Source organism: Scyliorhinus canicula, chromosome 12 (genome assembly GCF_902713615.1).
Source record: "Scyliorhinus canicula chromosome 12, sScyCan1.1, whole genome shotgun sequence".
NCBI lineage: Eukaryota > Metazoa > Chordata > Chondrichthyes > Carcharhiniformes > Scyliorhinidae > Scyliorhinus > Scyliorhinus canicula.
Window position 1 is genome coordinate 164,226,313 of NC_052157.1, and position 26,935 is coordinate 164,253,247.

Sequence of the window (26,935 nt, forward strand, 5' to 3'; positions counted from 1 at the left end):
AAGAGAATCAAAGGCTATCAGGGGTGAATGGGAATGTGGAACACAGCACAACAGATCAGCCATGATATTATTGAATAGCAGAGCAAGCTGGGGAGGGAGTGGGCGGAATGGTCTACATTTCCTCCTATTTCATATGTAAATTTAATTAATCAACACACAATAAGAATGGCAGGTCATTTGAGGTTTGTGGTAGCAAAACATGGGAGCTGATGGACACAAGTGTGATCCAGGGAAACTATAGCTGCAGTACGTGTCTGTGGCTCAAAGATCTTCGGCTCTGAGCCAATCAACTGGACTCTGAGCTATGGACATTGCACTGCATCAGTGAGGGGGCAAGTTACCGAGACACTCTGCTCCAGCAGGCAGTCACATCCCTTAAGCTGCAGTCATCTACTTTGGTGAGTAGTCAAGAACAGGAGGATGTGACTATGACTGAGACAGGTACAGGGATTGAGAAGGAGGAATGGAGGAACCTCTGCACTTGCAATTGTCCAAAAGGTTTGAGGTTTTTGCTGCTTGCAGGAGTGAGAGTGGGAGCTGCAAGGTAGATGAGCAGGCTGACATGGCACCATGGAAAAAAAGGAACCCATTCAGGTGGGGAGGGAGTAAGTAGGAATGTTTTGCTAGTAGGACATATTTAGTCAGGGGATGTGTGCAGCCTAATGTGAGAGTCCAAAAGGCTGTGTTGGCTGCCCAGTGTCAGGGTTCAGGAATTCATTTTGGGCTGGGAAGGAAATGGCAGTGGAACGGGGAAGATCCAGTTGTCATGGTCCACGTGGGTGCCGAGGACAATGTTAGGGCCTGGGAAGAGGTTCTGCTTGACTGCATGAGTAGCTATGGGCTAGATTTTTTTTTTTTTTTCTTTTTTAAAAAAATTTTAGAGTACCCAATTATTTTTTCCAATTAAGGGGCAATTTAGCGTGACCAATCCACCTAACCTGCACATCTTTATGTTGTGGGGGTGAAACCCACGCAGGCACGGGGAGAATGTGCAAACTCCACACAGACAGTGACCCAGGGCCGGGATTCGAACCCGGGTCCTCAGCGCCGTAGGCAGCAATGCTAACCACTGTGTCACCGTGCTGCCCAGCTATGGGCTAGATTAAGAAGCAGAACCACAAAGGTGATAATCTCTGGGTTTGTATCTGAGTCACAAACAAACTGGCATCAGGAAGGTAAGATTAGAAAGTTGAATGCATGGCTCAAAGACTGGTGTGGGAGGAATGGGTTTTGATTCATGGGGTACTGACACAAGTGCTGGGAAGAAGTAGAAGCTGTACAAAGAATGCAGCGGGGAGGCTTAAAAATAAATAGTGGGAGAAGGGGTTCAAGGATTAAAACTAAATAGTGGGGCAAAGCGGGTCACTGGCAAGGCCATGATTGCCTGAAGGGCCTCTTTCAGTGCAATAATAACTCTATGACTCTTCAGGAGATGTGGTAAATCAAAGGGAAACAAAGGCAATACAATAGAGTTGTGATTTGGGTAATGTTAACCAGAGAGTGGCAGGAAAGGGACAGAGAGTACAAGCTTAATAGTGAATTATCAGATCAGGCCAGAGATTGCAAAAATTATCAAAAAAGACCAGAGTTAAAGGCTCTGCGTCTATAGGTGCACAGAATATGTAACAAAATGGAGGAAACGTTCGCACAGATCGTACGAAATGTGTACAGGTTGAACATCCCTCATCCAAAATCCACACCATTTTTTCGAGAGACATGGTTGCAAGGTGACCAAGGTTGGGACCTGAATATTGATATTTGAAAATACAGGAAGGACAATGTGGTGGGGTAGCTCTGTTAATTAAGGGTGTAATTTGTACAGTAGTGAGAGATGAGATAAGCTCAAAACAGCAGGTGTAGAGCAGTTTGGGTAGAGATAAGAAATGGGAAGGTGATTTGTGAGAGTAACTTATAGGCCACCTAAAAGCAATTAGTGTTGCAGAAAGGGTACAGGAAGAAATATATGGGGTGTGTAAGACAGGTACACCAACAATCATGGGTGAGCTTAATTTTCATGTAGATTGGGAAAATCAGACTGGCAATGTAGCCTGAGCTCAGAGTACATATGGGACAATTGAGCTCTGATGTTTAGAGGGATCTGGGTGTCCTAGTGCATGAATCACAAATGGCTTGTGTGCAGCTTTAGGAAATAATTAGGGAAGCTGATAGAATGTTATAATTTATTGCTGGGGGATTGAATACAAAAGGAGGGAGGTTATGCTTCAGTTGTACAGGGCACTAGTGAGACCACATCTGGAATACTGTTATAGTATTGGGCTCCTTATTTATGGAAGAATGCATATGCCTTAGAAGCTTTACCAGACTAGAATGAATGGATTATCTTATGAAGAAAGGTTAGACAGGCCAGGCTTGTGTTTGCTGGAGTTTAAAAGAGTAAGAGGCAACTTGATTGAAATATACAAGCTCCTGAGCGGTATTGACAAGGTGGATTTGGAGAGGATGTTTCCTCTTGTGAGAGAATCTAGAACTTGGGGTCACTGTTTAAAAATAAGTGGTTGTCCTTTTAAAACAGAAACAGGGTGATTTTATTTTAACTCAGAGGGTGGAGAGTCTTTGGAACTCTCCTACTGAAGAGGTTTTGCAAGCAGAGTCATTGACTATTTTTAAGGCAACGGATGAAAGATCATCAGGAGCAGGCAGGATGCAGATTTGGGGTTACTATTAGATCAGCCATGATTTTATTAAATGGTGGAGTAGGTTTGAGGGGCTGAATGGCCTACTCCTGTTCCTTGTTCATATGCATGTTCTAGAGCCAATCAGAATGCATGTTCTAGAGCCCGTCGGGGGGGCAGGCGATTCTAGAGCTGGAAATGTACAATGAGGCCGGCTTAAACAACAGCCTCATGGTAAAGGATTGTCGAGGTGACAGCAATCATAACAGTTTGAAAGGGACAAATGTGTGTCTAAGAGTAGCGTTTTAAATCTAAATAAAGGTAATTCTAGGAGTATGAAGGTAAAGCGACAGGGAAACTAGCTTGAAAGGTTGGACAAGAAGATGCAGTGGCAGACTTTTAAGGAGATATCGAAGCAAAGATTTATGCTGGTGAGGAAGAAAGATTCTAAAAGGATCTGCCACCCATGGTTGAAAAAGGAAGTTAAGGATGACACTTCATTGTAAGAAACATTGTACAAATTTGCAAAGATTAGTACCATGTCAAAACTTTATTATTTTGTAGTCGCTTTTTGATAGTTCTTAAAATCTGATTGATCTTTAAATAATAATCTTTATTAGTGTCACAAGTAGGCTTACATTAACACTGCAATGAAGTTACTGTGAAAAACCCCAAGTCGCCACACTCACGGTGCCTCTTCGGGTACATTGAGGGAGAATTCAGAATGTCCAATTCACCCAACAAGCGCATCTTTTGGGGCTTGTGGGAGGAAACCGGAGCACCTGGAGGAAACCCACGCAGACACGGGGAGAACGTGCAGGATCCACACAAAGTGACCCAAGCCGGGAATCGAACTCGGGACCTTGGTGCTGTGAAGCAACAGTGCTAACCACTGTGCTACCGTGCCACCCTTTAGAGATAGTTTTAGATTCAAAGAGGAAGCATACAAATTAGCATGAAAAAGGAATAGACCCGAGGATTGTGAACAGTTTAAAATTCAGCAAATGCAGACTAAGGGATTGATTAAGAAGGAGAAAATACAATTTGAAAGTAAACTAGCAGGGAACATAAAAACTAACTGTAAATGTTTCTATAGGTATGCAAAGAGGACCCTTAGTCAGAAATGCGGGAATTCATAACAGGGAGCAAAGAAATGGCTGAGGAACTAAACTTGTACTTTGCTTCTGTCTTCACAAAGGAAGACATGAATAATGTACTGGTTTTACTGAGAAACACATGTTTTACTGAGGAGCTGAACTAAATTAGTAACCGTACCAGCCTCCCCGGATAGGCGCCGGAATGTGGCGACTAGGGGCTTTTCACAGTAACTTCATTGAAGCCTACTCGCGACAATAAGCGATTTTCATTTCATTTCATTTTTCAGAGAAGAAATGGGTTGGGGGGAATTAATGGGATTGAAGGCAGACAAATCTCCAGGGCCTGATAATCTTCAACACTAGGTTGCATGGCTCCGAAAGATAGTGATTCCAAACAAACCTGGACTTTAACCTGATGTAAGACTTCTTACTGTGCCCACCCCAGACCAACATCCTCCACATCCTGATAATCTTCATCCCAGAGTACTTAAGGAAGTGGCCCAAGAAATAGTAGATCCATTGGTGGTCATTTTCCAAAATTCTTTGGACTCTGGAATGGTTCCTACAGATTGGAGGGTAGCGAATGTAACCCTGCTATTCAAAAAGGGAGGTCGAGAGAAAACAGGGAACTATAGACCAGTGAGCCTAAGGTCCATAGTAGGGAAGTTAATTAATTAATAATCTTTATTGTCACAAGTAGGCTTTCATTAATACTGTAATGAAGTTACTGTGAAAAGCCCCGAGTCGCCACATTCCGGCGCCTGTTCGGGTACACGGAGGAAGAATTCAGAATGTCCAAATTACCTAACAGCAAGTCTTTCAGGACTTGTGGGAGGAAACCGGAGCACCCGGAGAAAACCCACGCAGAGACAGGGAGAACATGCAGACTCCACACACACAATGATCCAAACCAGGAATCGAACCTGGGACCCTGGCGTTGGGGATTTCATAGCAAAGCAGTTTGCAAAGCAGTGGTGTAATCAGACAAAGTCGGCATGGATTTACAAAAGGAAAATCATACTTGACAAATCTATTAGAATTCTTTGCAGATGTAACTAGTAGAGTTGACCAGGGAGAACCGATGGATGTGGATAATTTAGACTTTCATAAGGCTTTCGACAAGGTCTCACATACATTAATATGTAAAGTTAAAGCCCATGGGATTATGGGTAGTGTCTTGAGATGGATAGAAAGCTGGTTAGCAGACAGGAAGCAAAAAGTTGGAATAAATGGGTCTTTTTCTGATTGGTAGGCAGGGATCTGTGCGAGAACCCCAACCGTTGACATTATATATTAATGATTTTGACAACGGAACTAAATGTATTATCTCCAAATTTGCAGATGAAACAAATTTGGGTGAGAGGGTGAGCTGTGCAGGGAGTGCAGAGATGCTTCAGAAGGAATTAGACAGGCTGATTGAGTGGGCACATGCATGTTAGATTCAGTATAATGTGGATAAATGTGAGGTTATCTGCTTCAGTAGCAAAAGTAGAAAGGCAGATTATTATTTGAATGAGTGCAAATCGAGAGAGGTGGATACTGAGCGAGATCTTGGTGTCCTCGTGCATCAGTGGCTGAAAGTAAGCGCGCAGGTACAGCAGACAGTAAAGAAGGCAAATGGTATGTTGGCCATCATAGCGAGAGGAATAGAGTACAGGAATAGAGATGTTGTCCTGTAATTATACAGGGAATTGGTGTGTACCTGGAGTATTGTGTGTCATTTCAGTGGCCTTATCAGAGGAAGGATGTTGTTGCTATGGAGGGAGTGCAACGAAGGTTTACCAGGCTGATTCCTGGGATGGTGGGACTGTCATAAGAGGAGATATCAAGTCAGATAGGATTATATTCATTGGTGTTTAGAAGGGAGAGGAGATCTCATAGAAACTGACAAAATTCTAACATGATTTTGTAGATTCAGAAAGAATTTTCCCGATGGTGGGGGAGTCCAGAACTCGGGGTCGTAGTTTGAGGATAAGGGGTAAACCTTTCAGGACTGAGGTGAGGAGAACGTTCTTCACCCAGAGAGTGGTGAATCTGTGGAATTCACTCCCACAGAAAGTAGTTGAGGCCAAAACGTTGTGTAATTTCAAGAAGGAATTTAGATATAGCTCTTGGGGCTGAAGGGATCAAGGGTTATGGGGGATAGCAGGATCAGGGTATTGAACTTGGTGACCAGCCATGATCAGAATGAATGGCACAGCAAGCTCGAAGGGCCTCCTCCTGCTTCTATTTTCTACATTTCTATGGTGGTATGATTCTACAATTTACGGTTTTAAAATAAGTGGTTGGAGAGATAGTAGTTGCATTCGTTTATAATCTTTGAAAATTCCTGAAATTCTGGAAAAGTCCGAGCAAGTAGGAAAATAGCAAACGTAACACCTTTATTCATGAAAGGCGGGAGAGACAAAGCAGGAACCAAAAGGGTAGTTAGTCTAAGATCTCTCATAGGGAAATTGCTAGAATCCATTATTAAGGAGGTTATCGCAGGATACTTAAAAAATCATAATGGATCAGCAGGATCAACATGGCTTTGTGAAAGGGGAATGTGTATGAACAGAGACCTGCCCAGCCTGCAGTCAGGAAGCAGTCTGTTAGCAACCTGCCTAGTCTGCAGGCTGCACAGGTCACTAACAGACTGCTTCCTGCCTGCAGGCTGCACAGGTCACTAACAGACTGCTTCCTGCCTGCAGGCTGCTCAGGTCACTAACAGGCTGCTTCCTGCCTGCAGGCTGCACAGGTCACTAACAGACTGCTTCCTGCCTGCAGGCTGCACAGGTCACTAACAGACTGCTTCCTGCCTGCAGGCTGCACAGGTCACTAACAGACTGCTCCCTGCCTGCAGGCTGCACAGGTCACTAACAGGCTGCTTCCTGCCTGCAGGCTGCTCAGGTCACTAACAGACTGCTTCCTGCCTGCAGGCTGCACAGGTCACTAACAGACTGCTTCCTGCCTGCAGGCTGCACAGGTCACTAACAGGCTGCTTCCTGCCTGCAGGCTGCACAGGCCACTAACAGACTGCTTCCTGCCTGCAGGCTGCACAGGTCACTAACAGACTGCTTCCTGCCTGCAGGCTGCACAGGTCACTAACAGACTGCTTCCTGCCTGCAGGCTGCACAGGTCACTAACAGACTGCTTCCTGTCTGCAGGCTGCACAGGTCACTAACAGGCTGCTTCCTGCCTGCAGGCTGCTCAGGTCACTAACAGACTGCTTCCTGCCTGCAGGCTGCTCAGGTCACTAACAGACTGCTCCCTGCCTGCAGGCTGCACAGGTCACTAACAGGCTGCTCCCTGCCTGCAGGCTGCTCAGGTCACTAACAGACTGCTTCCTGCCTGCAGGCTGCACAGGTCACTAACAGACTGCTTCCTGTCTGCGGGCTGCACAGGTCACTAACAGGCTGCTTCCTGCCTGCAGGCTGCACAGGTCACTAATAGACTGCTTCCTGCCTGCAGGCTGCACAGGTCACTAACAGACTGCTCCCTGCCTGCAGGCTGCACAGGTCACTAACAGGCTGCTTCCTGTCTGCAGGCTGCTCAGGCCACAAACAGGCTGCTTCCTGTCTGCAGGCTGCACAGGTCACTAACAGACTGCTTCCTGCCTGCAGGCTGCACAGGTCACGAACAGACTGCTTCCTGTCTGCAGGCTGCACAGGCCACTAACAGACTGCTTCCTGCCTGCAGGCTGCACAGGTCACTAACAGACTGCTCCCTGCCTGCAGGCTGCACAGGTCACTAACAGGCTGCTTCCTGCCTGCAGGCTGCTCAGGTCACTAACAGGCTGCTTCCTGCCTGCAGGCTGCTCAGGCCACAAACAGGCTGCTTCCTGTCTGCAGGCTGCACAGGTCACTAACAGACTGCTTCCTGCCTGCAGGCTGCACAGGTCACTAACAGGCTGCTTCCTGCCTGCAGGCTGCACAGGTCACTAACAGGCTGCTTCCTGCCTGCAGGCTGCACAGGTCACTAACAGACTGCTTCCAGCCTGCAGGCTGCACAGGTCACTAACAGACTGCTTCCTGTCTGCAGGCTGCACAGGTCACTAACAGGCTGCTTCCTGCCTGCAGGCTGCACAGGTCACTAACAGGCTGCTTCCTGTCTGCAGGCTGCACAGGTCACTAACAGACTGCTTCCTGCCTGCAGGCTGCACAGGTCACTAACAGGCTGCTTCCTGTCTGCAGGCTGCACAGGTCACTAACAGGCTGCTTCCTGCCTGCAGGCTGCACAGGTCACTAACAGACTGCTTCCTGCCTGCAGGCTGCACAGGTCACTAACAGGCTGCTTCCTGCCTGCAGGCTGCACAGGTCACTAACAGGCTGCTTCCTGCCTGCAGGCTGCACAGGTCACTAACAGACTGCTTCCTGCCTGCAGGCTGCACAGGTCACTAACAGGCTGCTTCCTGTCTGCAGGCTGCACAGGTCACTAACAGACTGCTTCCTGCCTGCAGGCTGCTCAGGTCACTAACAGACTGCTTCCTGCCTGCAGGCTGCACAGGTCACTAACAGGCTGCTTCCTGCCTGCAGGCTGCACAGGTCACTAACAGGCTGCTTCCTGCCTGCAGGCTGCACAGGTCACTAACAGACTGCTTCCTGCCTGCAGGCTGCACAGGTCACTAACAGGCTGCTTCCTGCCTGCAGGCTGCACAGGTCACTAACAGACTGCTTCCTGCCTGCAGGCTGCACAGGTCACTAACAGGCTGCTTCCTGCCTGCAGGCTGCACAGGTCACTAACAGGCTGCTTCCTGCCTGCGGGCTGCACAGGTCACTAACAGGCTGCTTCCTGCCTGCGGGCTGCACAGGCCACTAACAGGCTGCTTCCTGCCTGCGGGCTGCACAGGTCACTAACAGACTGCTTCCTGCCTGCGGGCTGCACAGGTCACTAACAGGCTGCTTCCTGCCTGCAGGCTGCTCAGGTCACTAACAGACTGCTTCCTGCCTGCAGGCTGCACAGGTCACTAACAGGCTGCTTCCTGCCTGCAGGCTGCTCAGGTCACTAACAGGCTGCTTCCTGCCTGCAGGCTGCACAGGTCACGAACAGGCTGCTCCCTGCCTGCAGGCTGCACAGGTCACTAACAGACTGCTTCTTTCTAAGTACATAAAATTTGAGCTGGGCAAACTTTTCCCTTTCCAATGAGACATTTTCATTTTGCTGCCAGTTGTTAACCAATTGCTGAATCCCAAAAGGCAGCACCAAATACCAGAGCTGGAAATGAAGGGAACAGGTTTCAATTCAAGGTACAAAGAGGATCAAAGCCAACTCTGGGATATTATAGTTCACCATAAACTTAAACGTGTACTGCTCCAATCTGACCTTGATTTCCTTAGTTTTGAGCTCTTTTACTCTGCCCACTTCCCCAATTCCAGGCTGCTCACATTAACTTGCTAAGGCAATATCCACCATAGTTTAAAACAGCTTCAGCTTGAACTAATGCAGTAATTGGCTTGAAGCTGACAACCCTTCAGCAAAGGGAGAATGTGGGCTGCCAGCAGCATGAGGAAATCCCACCCAGCAACGTACCTGAATCTTCATTTGCTACTAGAGCGCTCTGTCCTGTCCACCCAACTCACAAATGGGTGTCAGGCTGATGCCTACCCTCTCCAAAATAAAGATAGTTTCAGCCTGCAGAAAGGCAGCAGCGTCACTGAGCTCCTTAGACCAGCTGTTTGACCTGTCACTGCACATATTTCAGGAAACTGCATCATCCTGCTGCACAAGCTAGCCTGAGGAACGTCTCTATCTCACAAACAGACTTTAATCTGCAGGGTCACACAAGGTAATCCCACAGAGTCCTGCATCATTGGTCCTTACAGCAGCACATCAAGTAGATTGAGTGGATCACTGGACTGCACCACTGCAGTTACAAAATAGAGGGGGAGCAAAACACAGGCAGGCAACAATCCAGACCTTGTTCCTTACAGAAAGCTTGCCAGACAGCACCACCCCCACTGCACCGCCCTGTCCATTCACATTATCTCCACTGACATCAATTTGATTCTGACTGTTGTAACAAAACACTGGAATCTCTCTCAGAAGTAGCTGCCAAATAGGCCAAGCAAAACCTTTTTTAAAGCTCATCTGAATACAATTTAAGACCAGTTTGCAGCTGAAATCTTCAAGCATAGAACATAATAGAAAATACAGCACAGAACAGGCTATTAACTATTTAGGAACTAGCCTAATAACATCAAACAGTGCACTGTTAACTATTTAGGAACTAGCCTAATAACGTCAAGCAATGCACTGTTAACTATTTAGGAACTAGCCTAATAACATCAAGCAATGCACTGTTAACTATTTAGGAACTGGCCTAATAACATCAAACAGTGCACTGTTAACTATTTAGGAACTAGCCTAATAACATCAAACAGTGCACTGTTAACTATTTAGGAACTAGCCTAATAACATCAAGCAATGCACTGTTAACTATTTAGGAACTGGCCTAATAACATCAAACAGTGCACTGTTAACTATTTAGGAACTAGCCTAATAACATCAAACAGTGCACTGTTAACTATTTAGGAACTGGCCTAATAACATCAAACAGTGCACTGTTAACTATTTAGGAACTGGCCTAATAACATCAAACAGTGCACTGTTAACTATTTAGGAACTAGCCTAATAACATCAAACAGTGCACTGTTAACTATTTAGGAACTGGCCTAATAACATCAAACAGTGCACTGTTAACTATTTAGGAACTAGCCTAATAACGTCAAGCAATGCACTGTTAACTATTTAGGAACTAGCCTAATAACGTCAAGCAATGCACTGTTAACTATTTAGGAACTAGCCTAATAACGTCAAGCAATGCACTGTTAACTATTTAGGAACTGGCCTAATAACATCAAACAGTGCACTGTTAACTATTTAGGAACTAGCCTAATAACATCAAACAGTGCACTGTTAACTATTTAGGAACTAGCCTAATAACATCAAACAGTGCACTGTTAACTATTTAGGAACTAGCCTAATAACGTCAAACAGTGCACTGTTAACTATTTAGGAACTAGCCTAATAACGGCAGCAGGTTGCTGCCAGTTCTTTTAATAACATCAGCAGAGCTGCCGACATTCCTGAAATGGTACTGCTCAGAAATTAAAATAACCCGCATAAAGACTATGTAAATACTACTGTGTCAAATCAGATCCTCTTTGACACATGGAAACAATTTAGAACCCCACGTCTTGGATCCAGAGAATTAATAAATCAGCACTTCGGTAGATTCTCCCACCTTCCTTTTTGCTTTTCCTCCCTGTTGACCTCAGGAGCTTGGACTGCAAGTTCCCGAGGTGGTTAATGGGCCCATTTTGTCATTCTATATGTTCGTGCCACCGGTTATTGGCCTGAAAAATGCATCACAGATTGGCCTGATTCCAATCCTAACACTCACACACAGCTCCGAGTAGGAATTATCAGCGTGTGAGCAGAAATAGGAGGTCCCATCCCTAACCATTCAATGCCCAGGCTGAAGATAGGATCCAGGCCTCTTCCTCAGATCAGTCAGCATTTATTGTCCATGCCTACTTGTCCTTGAGAAGGCTGGAATTGACCGCACCCTGGCCCTACTTGCAACAGGATTCCTAGTCTCTGACCTGCTCTTTCAGCCGCAGTAATTAAAAGGCTGGTCCAAAATGGTAACGCCAGGGGGTTTAGAGTGGGGAATTCAGTGATAGTAATGCCATTGAATGTCAAGGGACAAGAGTTAGCTCCTCTCTTGTTGGAGGTCATTGCCTGGCACTTGTGTGGCGTGAATGTAACTTGCTACTTGTCAGCCCGAGCCTGGATATTGTCCAGGTCTTTCTATATTTGGGCACGGACTGCTTCATTATCTGGGGAGTCACAAATGGTGCTGAACATTGAATCATCAGCAAACATCCTCATTTCTAATCTTATAATGGAAGGAAGGCTATTGATGAAGCAGCTGAAGATGGTTGGGCCCAGGACAGTTTACAATAAAATGCAACAAGGACATCAGATAGCAGAGACCCAAGGAATACCAAACCAAAACAGTTCTCAGACGTTGCTACCAGCCACTGGTCTGACTACCCCAGTTACACCCATTACAAACATTACTGCAATCTCCAACTGGCTGCAACCTGGAGCCACGTTAACAGTTAGTGTGGAAAGTGAACCAATCCGAAATGGGCAGTAACAGGATCAGACTGCAATACATTCTTCATCCAAGGGTTTTTTCCTCTTTATTGTGCAATTGGCTGAAACCACAGCTTTCTGAATTACAGAATTTCAAAGATGCACAGCCTCCTGGAAGAAAACATTACTCATTTCACTTTAAATGGCCAACCCCTGACCCTGAGATCATTATCTTGTGACAATAAGTGACTGTTATGGGGCAGCAGGGTAGTATGGTGGTTAGCATAAATGCTTCACAGCTCCAGGGTCCCAGGTTCGATTCCCGGCTGGGTCACTGTCTGTGTGGAGTCTGCACGTCCTCCCCCTGTGTGCGTGGGTTTCCTCTGGGTGCTCCGGTTTCCTCCCACAGTCCAAAGATGTGCAGGTTAGGTGGATTGGCCATGCTAAATTGCCCGTAGTGTCCTAATAAAAGTAAGGTTGTTGGGTTACAGGTATAGGGTGGATACGTGGGTTTGAGTAGGGTGATCATGGCTCGGTACAACATTGAGGGCCGAAGGGCCTGTTCTGTGCTGTACTGTTCTATGTTCTATCTCCAAATACCCTTTTTCTTCAGGGGAAACACCATGTACAGCCCTTGAAGATTTTTTTTAAACATTTCAATGAGGCATAAACACCACAAAATAAATATCTATTCCACTTTCTCTCTTCCCAAAATACAACTCTTTGATCTCAGGAATGGATCTGGTGAGCCTTCATTGCACCTCCCCTGCCCTGACTAGACAAGTATATTCTACCGTAGGAAGGACAGCAAAACTGTTCAAGAGGGAGGATGCGACAGACAGTCGCACCAATGCCATATACAATTAATATAATAATAATCGCTTATAGTTACAAGTAGGCTTCAATGAAGTTACTGTGAAAAGCCCTTAGTCGCCACATTCCGGCGCCTGTTCGGGGAGGCCGGTACGGGAATTGAACCGTGCTACTGGCCTTGTTTTGCATTACAAGCCAGCTGTTTAACACACTGCGCTAAACCAGCCCCAATTACAGGCTATCATATAATTTGCTCTCCAATTGTTGTACCTACATATTATCTTTTGTGATTCATGTAGAAGGACATCCAAATGCCTCCAAATATCAACGTACATTTGCCTCTCACCTTATAAAAAATATTCTGCTTTTCCATTCTTCCTAAAGTGGATAATTACATATTTTCCACGTGCCACTCATTTAACCAGTTTTTATCCCTTTGCAGCCTCTTTGTGTCCTCACAATTTAATTTCCTATCTCGCTTTGTATCATCAGTAAAGTTGGATTCAGCCTCCACATCCAAGTCATTGATATCGGCTGTAAACTGTTGAAACCCGAGCACTGATACCGGATAGTTACGCTCTGCTATCCCCAAAATGATTTCTTCAATCCCAACTTCTGTTTCCTGTCTTTTAACCAATTCTCAATCTACGGTATTACATTATTCTCAATCTCATAAACCCTAATCTTGTGTGGCAACTCTTCCTTGGCACCTTGTTGAATATCATCTGAAAATCCAAATATACCTCATCCCCTGGTCCCTCCTCTTCTATCCTAGATACATTCTCAAAAAACACAATGATTTGTTAAAACTGTTCATTTTGGTAATCTCAGTGATCATCCAAGGAGTTGTTACCAAGTCTTTCATAACAGATTCTACCATTTTCCCTCCGACTAAAGTCAGACTAACCGATTTATAATTCCATTTTCACTTGTCCTCCTTTCTGGTACAGTGGAATTACATTAGCTTCCGATCGACAGGGACATTTTTTGAATCAAGGAAATTGCGAAGATCCAATGTAATTCATCCACTATCTCTGCAGCCATCGAGGATAAAGGCTATTAAGTACATGGAATTTGTCCACCAGTCCCATTAACTTCTCCAGTCCTTTTTCCTTACTGATTTTATTCTTAAAATTCCTCATTCTCAGGTTCCCCACCATTTCCAGTGCTCTCCCTCTTGCCTTCTACTGTGAAGAAAAACACAGAATATTTACCATTCTGTCATTTCCTCATTCCTCTTTATAATTTCTCCTGTCTTGCCTCGTAGTTATCCATGTTTATTTCTACATCTCTTCCTTTTTATTGATATGCAAAAGCTCTTACCTGTTTTTTTAAAAAACATTTTTGCTAGTTTACTCTTAAAATCTACATTCTCCTTGCATCAATTTCTTGGTCATGTTTTCCTGTTTTTTTAAAGCCCTCACAATCTGTTCTTATAGCAACATTCTAAACCTCTTTTTAAAAATCTGTTATCTATAAATTCTTTAGTTAGCCTTAACGGTGTTGCTTTTCGAGTGGAAATATTAATTCCTCAAGGAAATGTAATTTGTTGAGAATGCCGTGTTAATACACCTCATTGAAACATACAAAATTATTTTCCCTATTTTCTTCCCCTTTCACCTTCTCCGGCCTGCTTTCTACAAGCACCAATTCCAACAAAAAAAGAGCAATCAGCCTCAGACCGTCCACTGCCCCTCCTGAAACTACACTAATCCCACCACAGCCCCCTCTGTAACCAGCCCAACCCCACCACTGCCCTCACCTAAACCCATACCAACCCCACCACTGCCCTCACTGAAACCCACACCAACCCCACCACTGCCCTCACCTAAACCCACACCAACCCCACCACTGCCCTCACCTAAACCCATACCAACCCCACCACTGCCCTCACCTAAACCCATACCAACCCCACCACTGCCCTCACCTAAACCCATACCAACCCCACCGCTGCCCTCACCTAAACCCATACCAACCCCACCACTGCCCTCACTGAAACCCACACCAACCCCACCACTGCCCTCACCTAAACTCACACCAACCCCACCACTGCCCTCACCTAAACCCATACCAACCCCACCACTGCCCTCACTGAAACCCACACCAACCCCACCACTGCCCTCACTGAAACCCACACCAACCCCACCACTGCCCTCACTGAAACCCACACCAACCCCACCACTGCCCTCACCTAAACCCATACCAACCCCACCACTGCCCTCACCTAAACCCATACCAACCCCACCACTGCCCTCACTGAAACCCACACCAACCCCACCACTGCCCTCACCTAAACCCACACCAACCCCACCACTGCCCTCACCTAAACCCACACCAACCCCACCACTGCCCTCACCTAAACCCATACCAACCCCACCACTGCCCTCACTGAAACCCACACCAACCCCACCACTGCCCTCACCTAAACCCATACCAACCCCACCACTGCCCTCACTGAAACCCATACCAACCCCACCACTGCCCTCACTGAAACCCACACCAACCCCACCACTGCCCTCACTGAAACCCACACCAACCCCACCACTGCCCTCACCTAAACCCACACCAACCCCACCACTGCCCTCACCTAAACCCATATCAATTCCACCACTTCCCTCTGAAATCAGCCCCAGGGCATATCTGTGTCCAGCTTCCATCCCTATGGTAAAGCAGCTCTCCTCCTATAACTGCTACTCATTGTTGAAAGCAATAAGTCGAGAAAGGGTAGACTATGACCTGTTAGCCAGCACTATACAAGTCACTGTCACTTGTTCTAGTTCAACAAATAAATAAGCAAGTGGCATAGATAGCCTGGCCACATATGTTTGAACTGTAATAAATTTATTAGGTTATATATCCTGCACTGCAGGCCGGATATACAGTAGCGTTATGATAAAGCTCTTTGAGTTCCATTAAAAACAATGGGAATGATTCTGCAGATGTTAAATCATAAGTGTAAATGATAAAACGTCTTAAAATTTAAACTAAACTGTAAAGATTAAAAACAATGAAAAATTTATAAAATTATTACAGCACTGGAGACAGTCATTCAATCTAACATGCCTATGACCAGCTCTTTGAAGAGATATCCAATTAATCCCATTCTCCCTCATGTCCACTGAGTGCCATGTGATTCGGACATTACTGACGTTATAAAATGCTCCCAGTACATTAAACCAGTTGTAAAGTTTGCCTTTGATCCAACTTACGCTACCATTCTTTTAATGTTGCTATTCCGACATGTCTTACCGTATTCCTCCCTCTGCGCCGTCCGTAGTTCCTCCTCACAAGATTCTTGTAGTTCTCATTTTTCTTGGTCAAATAATAATACAGAACGCAATCTGCTACACACTGAAGAAATAGAACATGGGCAAATTAGAAGGATGCTATGTCTATGGCGAAACATTTATACTATCTTATGCCCTGCTGCAGCTGATCTGTAATCTCAACGTATTCAACATTCTCCATATCATGGAGAGATACTTCCCTTAGTTCCTCCATATCTAGTTGCTCTGTTTTTTTACAGATCCTCACTGAAAAGAACTACCAGCCAATAAGATTAGTTTTGAATTGCTCCAACCAAAAGCAGGTACAGAATACAGCCTCCTTCTGTGTAGCAAACTTCTATAGTTCGAAGATGAAGCACTGCAAATCTTTATCTCAACTACTTTGATCCAGGACAAGTTAATGATGATTCCAGCTATGGAACCCAGTTAGCAGTTTCTCTGGACTGAACCAGATCATAGAATTATAGGTGCAACACCGAAGGAGGGCAATGTATCCGTGCCAGCTCTGTGAAAAAGCTATCCAACTCAATTATTATTTGCCCAGAGCCTTGCAAATCTTCCCCTTCAAGCAAGTTAAGTCTGTTGCTGTTCAACAGACGTATAAGCAAAGTTAGAGCTCATGGAATAAAAGGAACAGTAGCAACATCGACATAAAATTGGTTGGGTGACAGGAAACACAGAGACTACAGAGAGTTGTTACTGGATGCTTTCCAGGCGCGAGGAAAGTTTGTAGAGGAGTTCCTCAGGGGTCAGTGAGACCCTTGCTTTTGCAGATATATATTAATGATCTAGGTCTTGGTGAACAGGGAACAATTTCAAAGTTTGCAGTTGAGACAAAACCTGGGAGCACTGTAAACTGTGCAGAGGATAGTGCAGAACTTCAAAAGGATAGAGACAAGTTGGTGGGATGGGTAGACAGGTGGCAGAATGTCTGAGGCCCAACCATCTTCAGCTGCTTCATCATAAGGTCAGAACTGGAGATACTAAATGATAAATGCACAATGTCCAGCACCATTTGAGATTTCTCAGATACTGAAGCAGTCCGTGACCATATGCAGCAAGACCTGGACAACGTTTAGGCTTGGACTGATGAGTGACAAGTTAACATTTGGGCCACACAAGTGCTGAACAATGACCATGTCTAACTAGAGAGAATCCAACCATCTCCCAGTGATATTAAAATGTGAGGTGGTTCAGTTTGGGAGGAAGAACATGGAGACAATATAAAGTAATGGATACAACTCTAAAGTGGGTGCAGAAGCAGATGGACCTGGGCCTATGTTGGCAGGACAGAGTGAGAGAGGGCAATAAAGCATGCGTTTATGCTTTAATATTAGGGGCAGAGACGATTATGTTGAACCTGTATAAGACACTAGTTCCATTGCTGGAATGCTGCCTCAGTTGGAATATTGCACCCAGTTCTGGGTTCCGCACTTTGGAAGGATGTGAAGGCATTGGAGAGAGAGCAGAAAAGATTCACAAGAATGGATCCAGGGGTGAGGGATTTCTGTCATGAAGATAGATTGGAGAAGTGTGGATTGTTTTCCTTGGAGAAGAGAATTTTGAGAGGAGATCTGATGAAGATATTCAAAATCATGAAGAGTCTGCTTAGAGTAGATAGGAGAAAAAACTGTTTCCACTCATGAAAGGATCAAGAACAAGAGAAATACAGATTTAAAGCATCTGGCAAATGAAGCAAAACAATAGGAGAAAAACATTTTCACGCAGGGAATGACTACGGTGTGAAAAGCACTGCCTGAAAGTATGGTGGTGCCAGGTTCAAGTGAGGCAGTCATAATGTAATTAGACTGTTACCTGAAAAGGTACAATGTGCACAATGGGGAGAAGGCAGGAGAACGGCAAAGTAAAATGCGCATTTGGAGAGTTGGTACAGGCATTATAGGCCGAATAACTGAATAACCTCCTTCCGAGATGTAACTATCCTGTGATTCTGTATCCAATTCCATTTTGAAAGATATTATTGAACCTTCCTCCAATGTGACACAGAGTCTACAGACAAATTAAATAAGTGACCAAAAACTTTGCAGATGGAATATAATGTAGAAAAATGTGAAGTTATGCACATTGATAGGAAAAATACAGGACTGAATATTATTTAAATGGAGAAGGACTTCAGAAAGCTGCAAATCAGCGATTTGAGAGGTCCTCGTGCATAAATCACAAAAAGCAAGCATGCAAGTTCAGCAGGTTATAGGGAAGGGAAATGGAATGTTGGTCTTTATTTCAAAGGGAATGGAGAATACAAATAAGGAAGTCCTGCTCAAACTATACAAGTCACCAGTTTGACAACATGTGGAATAGTGTCAACTATTTGGGCCCCTTATCTGAGTAAAGATACACTGGCATTGGAGGCAGTTCAGAGAAGGTTCACTAGGTTGATGCCGGGTATGGAGGGATTTTCTTATGAGGAGAGGTTGAGTAGGTTGGGCCAGTGCTCATTATAATAGTTTCGAAGAATGAGAGGCGACCTTATTGATATATATCGGATTCTCAGGGGGTTTGACAGGGTAGATACTGAGAGAGTGTTTCCTCCTGCAGGAGAGTCTAGCACCAGGGGGCAGAATCACAGAGTATGGGGCGTCACCCATTTCAGACAGAGAAGAGCAGGAATTTCTTTACAGCACAGAGCTGTGGAGGCTGTGTTGTTAAGTGTGTTCAAGGCTGAGATAGACAGATGTTTAATCAGTAAGGGAATCAAGGCTTATTAAGGGGCAGCATGGTGGTTCGCACTGCTGCCTCACAGCGCCAGGGACCCAGGTGGCACGGAGGCACAGTTGTTAGCACTGCTACCTCACAACGCCAGGGACCCTGGAGACATTGTGGTTAGCACTGCTGCCTCAGCGCCAGGGACTCGAGCAGTATGATGGCAGTGTTTGGCACTGCTGCCTCACAGCGCCAGGGACTGGGGCAGCATGACGCCACAGTGGTTAGCATTGGTGCCTCACAGCGACTGGAGGCCGGGCAGCACGGTGGTTCACACTGCTGCCTCACAGCACCAGGGATCCTTGTTCAATTCTGGCCTTGTTCGACTGTGTGGCGTCTGCACATTCTCCCCGTGTCTGCGTGGGTTTCCTTCGGGAGCCTCTTGGTGTTCAAAGATGTGCAGCTCAGGTTGTGTTATGGAGATAGGGTGGGAGTGTTGGCCGAGGTAGGGTGTTCTTCCAGAGTGTCGGTGCAGACTCAATCTGCACTGTAGGATTTCTATGGTTCTATGGTTATGGATATGGTGGGAAATTGGAGTTGACAATTATATCAGGTCAGTCACGATCTCATTGATTGGCGTAGATGACTTGATGGGACGAATGGCCAACTTATGGTCCTGTGTCTTATGGTCACCACCTGAACAGACCCATCCCAAGCCCAACGATATAATTGCCTGAGTCCAAATCCCAAAGGCTCCAGTGCTCTGGACACGTGTTGAAATATTATAGAAGCAAAATGAATGGTGGGATCTTTCATCAACAGGTTCAGTGTATTTAACTGGAACCAACAGTTGAAGATTACTCAGCTCCTTTTAGAGCTCTGCAACAGCCCATAGGAAATACTGCTGGCATCTTGTACTCACCATCTCAAAGTGTGAAAATCTGGTGCTGCATGACCAGGTAGCATTATTCTGGCACTGAGGGTACTCAGCCGTTTGTAACCAAATGCCTATCATACTGGCCACAGAGGCGATTTTCCCCATTCTGTACCATGTTGCTCCTATTTTGATCAATGTCTATGCATGTATTTGTGATGTATGAACAAAGATGAATGGAAGTTTATAGGAGAGGTGATAGTGAAACTGTTCCCAAACTGAATTCTAAAGCAGGCTGATAGAAGAAGGGTGTGAACACTACCTGTGACAAATCCTGACCACAGGTTGTTTATACTTGACAGCATAATTAACTTGAATTGAAAACACAAACACGCTTGCTGTGAGCTCCACAATCTTGACACCCCGTACAGGGTGTACAGTAATGCACTAAACTCACTTCGCACCAAGGACACTATTTTATCTTTACGATCTTTACCATTTCTCACAATCCCCCTTCTCTTTTCAACTCCAATATTTTCTTCTTTCTCTCTGCCACAAGATCCACCATCACAGTACAATTCTTGACTGGTTATTAATTCAGGTCTGCTAGTATGAGGGCAAGTACCATGTGGTGCAAACTCACTTTAAAAAAAATATACTGTCAGTAAATGACCTAATATCCAAAACAAACAGTGACTCTGTACAGTTACACAGTGAGTGATCCTCACCCTGCTGAATAAACAGTGACTGTACAGTTACACAGTGAGTGATCCTCACCCTGCTGAATAAACAGTGACTCTGTACAGTTACACAGTGAGTGATCCTCACCCTGCTGAATAAACAGTGACTCTGTACAGTTACACAGTGAGTGATCCTCACCCTGGTGAATAAACAGTGACTGAGTCCAGTTACACAGTGAGTGATCCTCACCCTGCTGAATAAACAGTGACTGTACAGTTACACAGTGAGTGACCCTCACCCTGGTGAATAAACAGTGACTGCACAGTTACACAGTGAGTGATCCTCACCCTGAATAAACAGTGACTCTGTACAGTTACACAGTGAGTGATCCTCGCCCTGAATAAACAGTGACTCTGTACAGTTACACAGTGAGTGACCCTCACCCTGCTGAATAAACGGTGACTCTGTACAGTTACAGTGAGTGATACTCACCCTGCTGAATAAACAGTGACTCTGTAGTTACACAGTGAGTGATCTTCACCCTGAACAAACAGTGACTCTGTACAGTTACAGTGAGTGATCCACACCCTGAATAAACAGTGACTGTACAGTTGCACAGTGAGTGACCCTCACCCTGCTGAATAAACAGTGACTCTGTACAGATACACAGTGAGTGATCCTCACCCTGCTGAATAAACAGTGACTGTACAGTTACACAGTGAGTGATCCTCACCCTGCTGAATAAACAGTCACTCTGTACAGTTACACAGTGAGTGATCCTCACCCTGCTGAATAAACAGTGACTCTGTACAGTTACACAGTGAGTGATCCTCACCCTGGTGAATAAACAGTGACTGTACAGTTACACAGTGAGTGATCCTCACCCTGAATAAACAGTGACTCTGTACAGTTACACAGTGAGTGATCCTCGCCCTGAATAAACAGTGACTCTGTACAGTTACACAGTGAGTGATCCTCACCCTGAATAAACAGTGACTGTGTCCAGTTACACAGTGAGTGATCCTCACCCTGCTGAATAAACAGTGACTGTACAGTTACACAGTGAGTGACCCTCACCCTGGTGAATAAACAGTGACTGCACAGTTACACAGTGAGTGATCCTCACCCTGAATAAACAGTGACTCTGTACAGTTACACAGTGAGTGATCCTCGCCCTGAATAAACAGTGACTCTGTACAGTTACACAGTGAGTGACCCTCACCCTGCTGAATAGACGGTGACTCTGTACAGTTACAGTGAGTGATACTCACCCTGCTGAATAAACAGTGACTCTGTAGTTACACAGTGAGTGATCTTCACCCTGAACAAACAGTGACTCTGTACAGTTACAGTGAGTGATCCACACCCTGAATAAACAGTGACTGTACAGTTGCAGTGAGTGATCCTCACCCTGCTGAATAAACAGTGACTCTGTACAGTTACACAGTGAGTGATCCTCACCCTGAACAAACAGTGACTCTGTACAGTTACACAGTGAGTGATCCTCACCCTGAATAAACAGTGACTCTGTACAGTTACACAGTGAGTGATCCTCACCCTGCTGAATAAACAGTGACTCTGTACAGTTACACAGTGAGTGACCCTCACCCTGAATACACAGTGACTCTGTACTGTTACACAGTGAGTGATCTTCACCCTGCTGAATAAACTGTGACTTTGGACGGGTACACAGTGAGTGACCCTCAGCCTGAATAAACAGTGACTCTGTACAGTTACACAGTGAGTGACCCTCACCCTGCTGAATAAACAGTGACTCTGTACAGTTACACAGTGAGTGATCCTTACCCTGCTGAATAAACAGTGACTCTGTACAGTTACACAGTGAGTGATCCTCACCCTGCTGAATAAACAGTGACTCTGTACAGTTACAGTGAATGATCCTCACCCTGCTGAATAAACAGTCACTCTGTACAGTTACACAGTGAGTGATCCTCACCCTGAACAAACAGTCACTCTGTACAGTTACACAGTGAGTGATCCTCACCCTGCTGAATAAACAGTGACTGCATAGTTACACGGTGAGTGATCGTCACCCTGCTGAATAAACAGTGACTCAGTAGTTACACAGTGAGTGATCCTCACCCTGCTGAATGAACAGTGACTCTGTACAGTTACAGTGAATAACCCTCACCCTGCTGAATAAACTGTGACTCTACAGTTACACAGTAAATTCTGTACAGAATATAAAACAGTACAGCACAGTACAAGCCCTTCAGCCTACGATGTTGTGCCAACCATTTATCCTAATCTAAGATCAATCTGACCTACACCCCTTCAATTTACTTCTGTCCATGTGCTTGTCCAAGAGTCGCTTAAATGTCCAGAAATACTCTGACTCCACCACCTCTGCTGGCAGTGCATTCCACACAGCCACCACTCTCTGTGTAAAGAACCTACCTCTGACATCTCCCCCATACCTTCCTCCAATCACCTTAAAATTATGTCCCCTGGTAACAGCCATTTCCACCCCGGGGAAAAGTCGCTGGCTATCCACTCTATCCATGCCTCTCATCACCTTGTACACCTCTATCAAGTCACCTCTTTGCCTTCTTCGCTCCAGTGAGAAAAGCCCTAGCTCCCTCAACCTTTCTTCATAAGATATGCCCTCCAGTCCAGGCAGCATTCTGGTAAATCTCCTCTCTACCCTCTCTAAAGCATCCACATCCTTCCTATAATGAGGCGACCAGAACTGGACACAATATTCCAAGTGTGGCCTAACTAAGGTTTTATAAAGCTGCAGCAAAACCTCACGGGCAACTCAATCCCCCTGTTAATGAAAGCCAACACACCATATGCCTTCTTAATAACCCTATCAACCTGGGTGGCAACTTGGGGTCCATGTACGTGGACCCCAAGATCCCTCTGTTCCTCCACACTTCCAAGAATCCTGTCTTTAAACCTGCATTTAGCATTCAAATTTAACCTTCCAAAATGAATCACTTCACATTTATCAAGGTTGAACTCGATCTGCCATTTCTCAGCCCAGCTCTGCATCCTGTCAATGTCCTGTTGTAACCTGCAACAACCCTCAACACTATCTACAACTCCCCTAACCTTCGTGTTATCGGCAAACTTACTAACCCACCCTTCCACTTCCTCATCCAAGTCATTTATAAAAACCACAAAGAGCAGAGGGCCCAGAACAGATCCCTGCGGGACACCACTGGTCACCGACCTCCAGGCGGAATACTTTCCATCCACTACCACTCGCTGTCTTCTTTAGGCCAGCCAATTCTGCATTCAGACAGCCAAATTTCCCTGTATCCCATGCCCCCTAACTTTCTGAATGAGCCTACTATGGGGAACCTTATCAAATGCCTTACTGAAATCCATATACACCACATCCACTGCCAGACCTTCATCAATGTATCTCGTCACATCCTCAAAGAATTCAATGAGGCTTGTGAGGCATGATCTGCCCCTCACAAAGCCATGCTGACTATCTTTAATCAAACTATGTTTTTGAAATAATCATAAATCTGTCTCTCAGAATCCTTTCCAATATTTTGCTCGCCACAGACGTAAGACTGATGGGTCTGTAATTCCCAGGGATTTCCCTATTCCCTTTCTTGAACAGGGGAACAACATTTGCCTCCCTCCAATCACTACTCCAGTGGAGTGAGGACGCAAAGATCATCGCCAACGGCGCAGCAATCTCCTCCCTCGTTTCCCGTAGTAACCTTGGGTATATCCCGTCAGACCCAGGGGACTTATCTATCCTGATGCTTTTCAAAATTTCCAGCACATCCTCCTTCTTAATATCAGCCTGTTTGAGTCTATTAACCTGGTTCACACTGTTCTCAAGAGTAACAAGGTCCCTCTCTCCAGTGATACTGAGGCAAAATATTCATTTAGGGCCTCCCCTACTTCCTCAGACTCTAGGCACAAGTTCCCTCCACTGTCCCTGATCGGCCCTACTCACTCTGAAATATGTAAACATGGAGGAGGAGGACCCAATGAATATTCATTTCAGTCTCTGACACCCTCCATCAATGCCTAATTTCCAGACAAATGCCAGAAATTCCACTTGGTTTTAGTCAAAAATGTTTTTCTCTTTTTCAGTATTTAAATGTAAAGTTGGCAGCATCATGTGGATGGGTGACAATGCAAACTGTACAAGGGGACAGTCTGCTCAAGAAATGTAGGAGAGTCACTGGCTGGGCATTTATTGTTGATTCTCAAGTACTCTCAAGAAGGTGGTGGTATCTGAATTCCTGAACCCCTACAATCCATGTAGGTACAGTCACAGCGCTGTTAGGCACGGAGACCCAGGCATTTGACCCAGTGATACTGAAGCTACAGCGATATAGTTCAAAGTCAGGATGGTGTGTGGCTTGGATGGAAACTTGCTGGTGGTGGTGTTCCCTTGCATCTGCTGCCCTTGTCCTAGTGTGGAGATGCTGGCATTGGAGAAGGGGTGAGCACAGTAATAAGTCTTACAATATACCTCTTCATTCACCTGAGGAAGGAGCAGTGCTCCGAAAGCTCGTGTTTGAAACAAACCTGTTGGATTTTAACCTGGTGTTGTAAGACTTCTTACTGTGCTCACCCCAGTCCAACGCCGGCATCTCCACATCCTAGTTGGAAAAGGCCATGGGTTTGAAAATGCTGTCAAAGGAACCTTGGTGAGCTGCGGCAGTGAATCTTGGAGATGGTACACAAGCCGCCACTGTCTCACTGGTGGAGGAGGTGGATGCTGAAGGTAATAGATGAACACCGGTCAAGCAAGCTGTTGTGTTGTAAAATGTCAAGCCTCTTGGGAGTGTTGTTGGGAGTTGAACCTGCCCAGGTAAGTGGAGTGTATTAAATCACACTCCTGACTTGTGTCTTGTAAATAGTGGGCAGACTTTGGGAGTCAGGAGGTTGTTATTTGTCACAGGATTCCTAGTTTCTGACCTGCTCTTATAGCCACAGTATTTATGTGGCTGGTCCAGCACAGTTAGTGATCAATGGTGACCTCCAGGATTGCTGGCGGGGGATTCAGCGATGGTAATGCCATTGAATGTCAAGGTTAGATTCTCGCTTGTTGGAGATCATCATTGCCTGTCATGTCTGTGATGTGAATGTTACTTTCCACTTATCAGCTCAAGCCTGAATGTCTTGCTGCATATGGATACAGACTCTTTCAGTATCTGAGGAATGATGAATGATGCTGAACATTGTAAGCATCAGCAAACATCCCCGGTTCTGACCTGATGATGGAGGGATATTCATTGATGAAGCAGTTGAAGATGTTTGGGCCTTGGCTACTGAGGAACTCCTGAGACGATGTCCTGGGACTCTGACGAATGACTTCCAACAACTAAAGCTGTTGTAAAGCTACAAAAAAGATACCGGCCTACAGCAGCGACCATGTTGAATTTGCAAATAGTTCAAGTTGCTTATGGAGACTGGAGAGCTTTCAGAGAAAGTTGCTGAGAAAAGCCCAAATTGAAGCCAGAAGGGGGCACGTGACACATTTCTTGAGTGTAAAATATACTGGATATGAAGCAACAGTAAGATTGAAGGGACAACAGCCTTAACCCTGCTCTTTTATCTTTGAGCGCTCGCTCATCAAAGCTGACCTATTTGAGATTTGAAATTACACAAGACATCCTTGCAGTAAACGGAAGGTTCTTAAAGGAGGAGTCCAAATCAACACAAGTGTCTAGCAGAGAAACATACAAAATAGAAACTATAAGCAGGAGGCCATTTGACCCTTAGAGTCTGTTCCGTCATTCATTATGATCATGGCTGATTATCAAGTTCAATACCCTGATCCCACCTTCCCCTCGTTTCCCTTGATCCCTTTAGCCTAGAGCTATATCTGATTACTTCTTGAAATTACACAACGTTTTGGTCTCAACTACTTTCTGTGGTAGAGAATTCCACAGATTCACCACTCTCTGGGAAGAAATTTCTCCTCAGCTCAGTCCTAAACTGTTTACCCATTCTCCTCAAACTATGACCCCAATGGTAGCACAATGGTTAGCACTGTTGCTTCACAGCTCCATGGTCCAAGGCTCGATTACCGCTTGGGTCACTGTCTGTCCAGAGTCTGCACGTTCTCCCCGTGTCTGCGTGGGTTTCCTCCCACAAGTCCTGAAAGATGTGCTTGCGAGGTGAACTGGACATTCTGAATTCTCCCTCAATGTACCCGAACAGGCGCTGGAATGTGGCAGAGGGGATTGTCACAGTAACTTCATTGCAGTGTTAATGTAAGCCTACTTGTGATAGTAATAAAGATTATTAATAGTAGTTTTGGACTTCCCACCATCGGGAATCTACCCTGTCTAATCCTTCTTTTTTCTTTGAAAATTCAGAGGACCCAATTATTTTTTTCCCCAATTAAAGGGCAATTTATCGTGACCAATCCACCTACCCTGCACATCTTTGGGTTGTGAGGGCGAGACCCACGCAGACACGGGGAAAATGTGCAAACTCCACACAGTAACCCGGGGCCGGGATCGAACCTGGATCCTCAGCTCCATGAGGCTGCAGTGCTAACCCACTGTGCCACTGTGTCACGATAAATTGCCCTTTAATTGGGAAACAAATAGTAGTACAAACTATACTCTGTCTAATCGTGTGAGAATTTTGTAAGTTTCTATGAGATCCCCTCTCACTCTTCTAAACGCCAATGAATATAATGCCAAGCGACTTAGTCTCGTCTCATATGACAGTCTCGCCATCCCAGGGATCAGCTGCACTCCCCCCATAGCAAAAACCCATCCACAAATGCAGAATAACTGCTCTAGTGTCAAAGTATGAGGAGTTATCGTGGAAAGTGAGCCTTCAGCTGCA

The 26,935-nt window shown here is 45.4% G+C and overlaps 1 protein-coding gene across 4 annotated transcripts in view; it reads right to left on the reverse strand.

The window, feature by feature from the left end:
- Nucleotides 1-26,935, reverse strand: part of ncor1 (nuclear receptor corepressor 1) — a 356,231-nt gene that overhangs the window by 176,461 nt on the left and 152,835 nt on the right. For 3 of the 4 annotated variants that reach the window (XM_038814799.1, XM_038814800.1, XM_038814801.1), the window contains one exon: nt 15,875-15,976. In XM_038814799.1, coding sequence (XP_038670727.1) covers nt 15,875-15,976 — 102 coding nt within the window. Of the gene's footprint in view, nt 1-9,238; nt 9,403-15,874; nt 15,977-26,935 lie in introns of those variants that run through there. The other variant, XM_038814803.1, reaches the window with a different exon arrangement.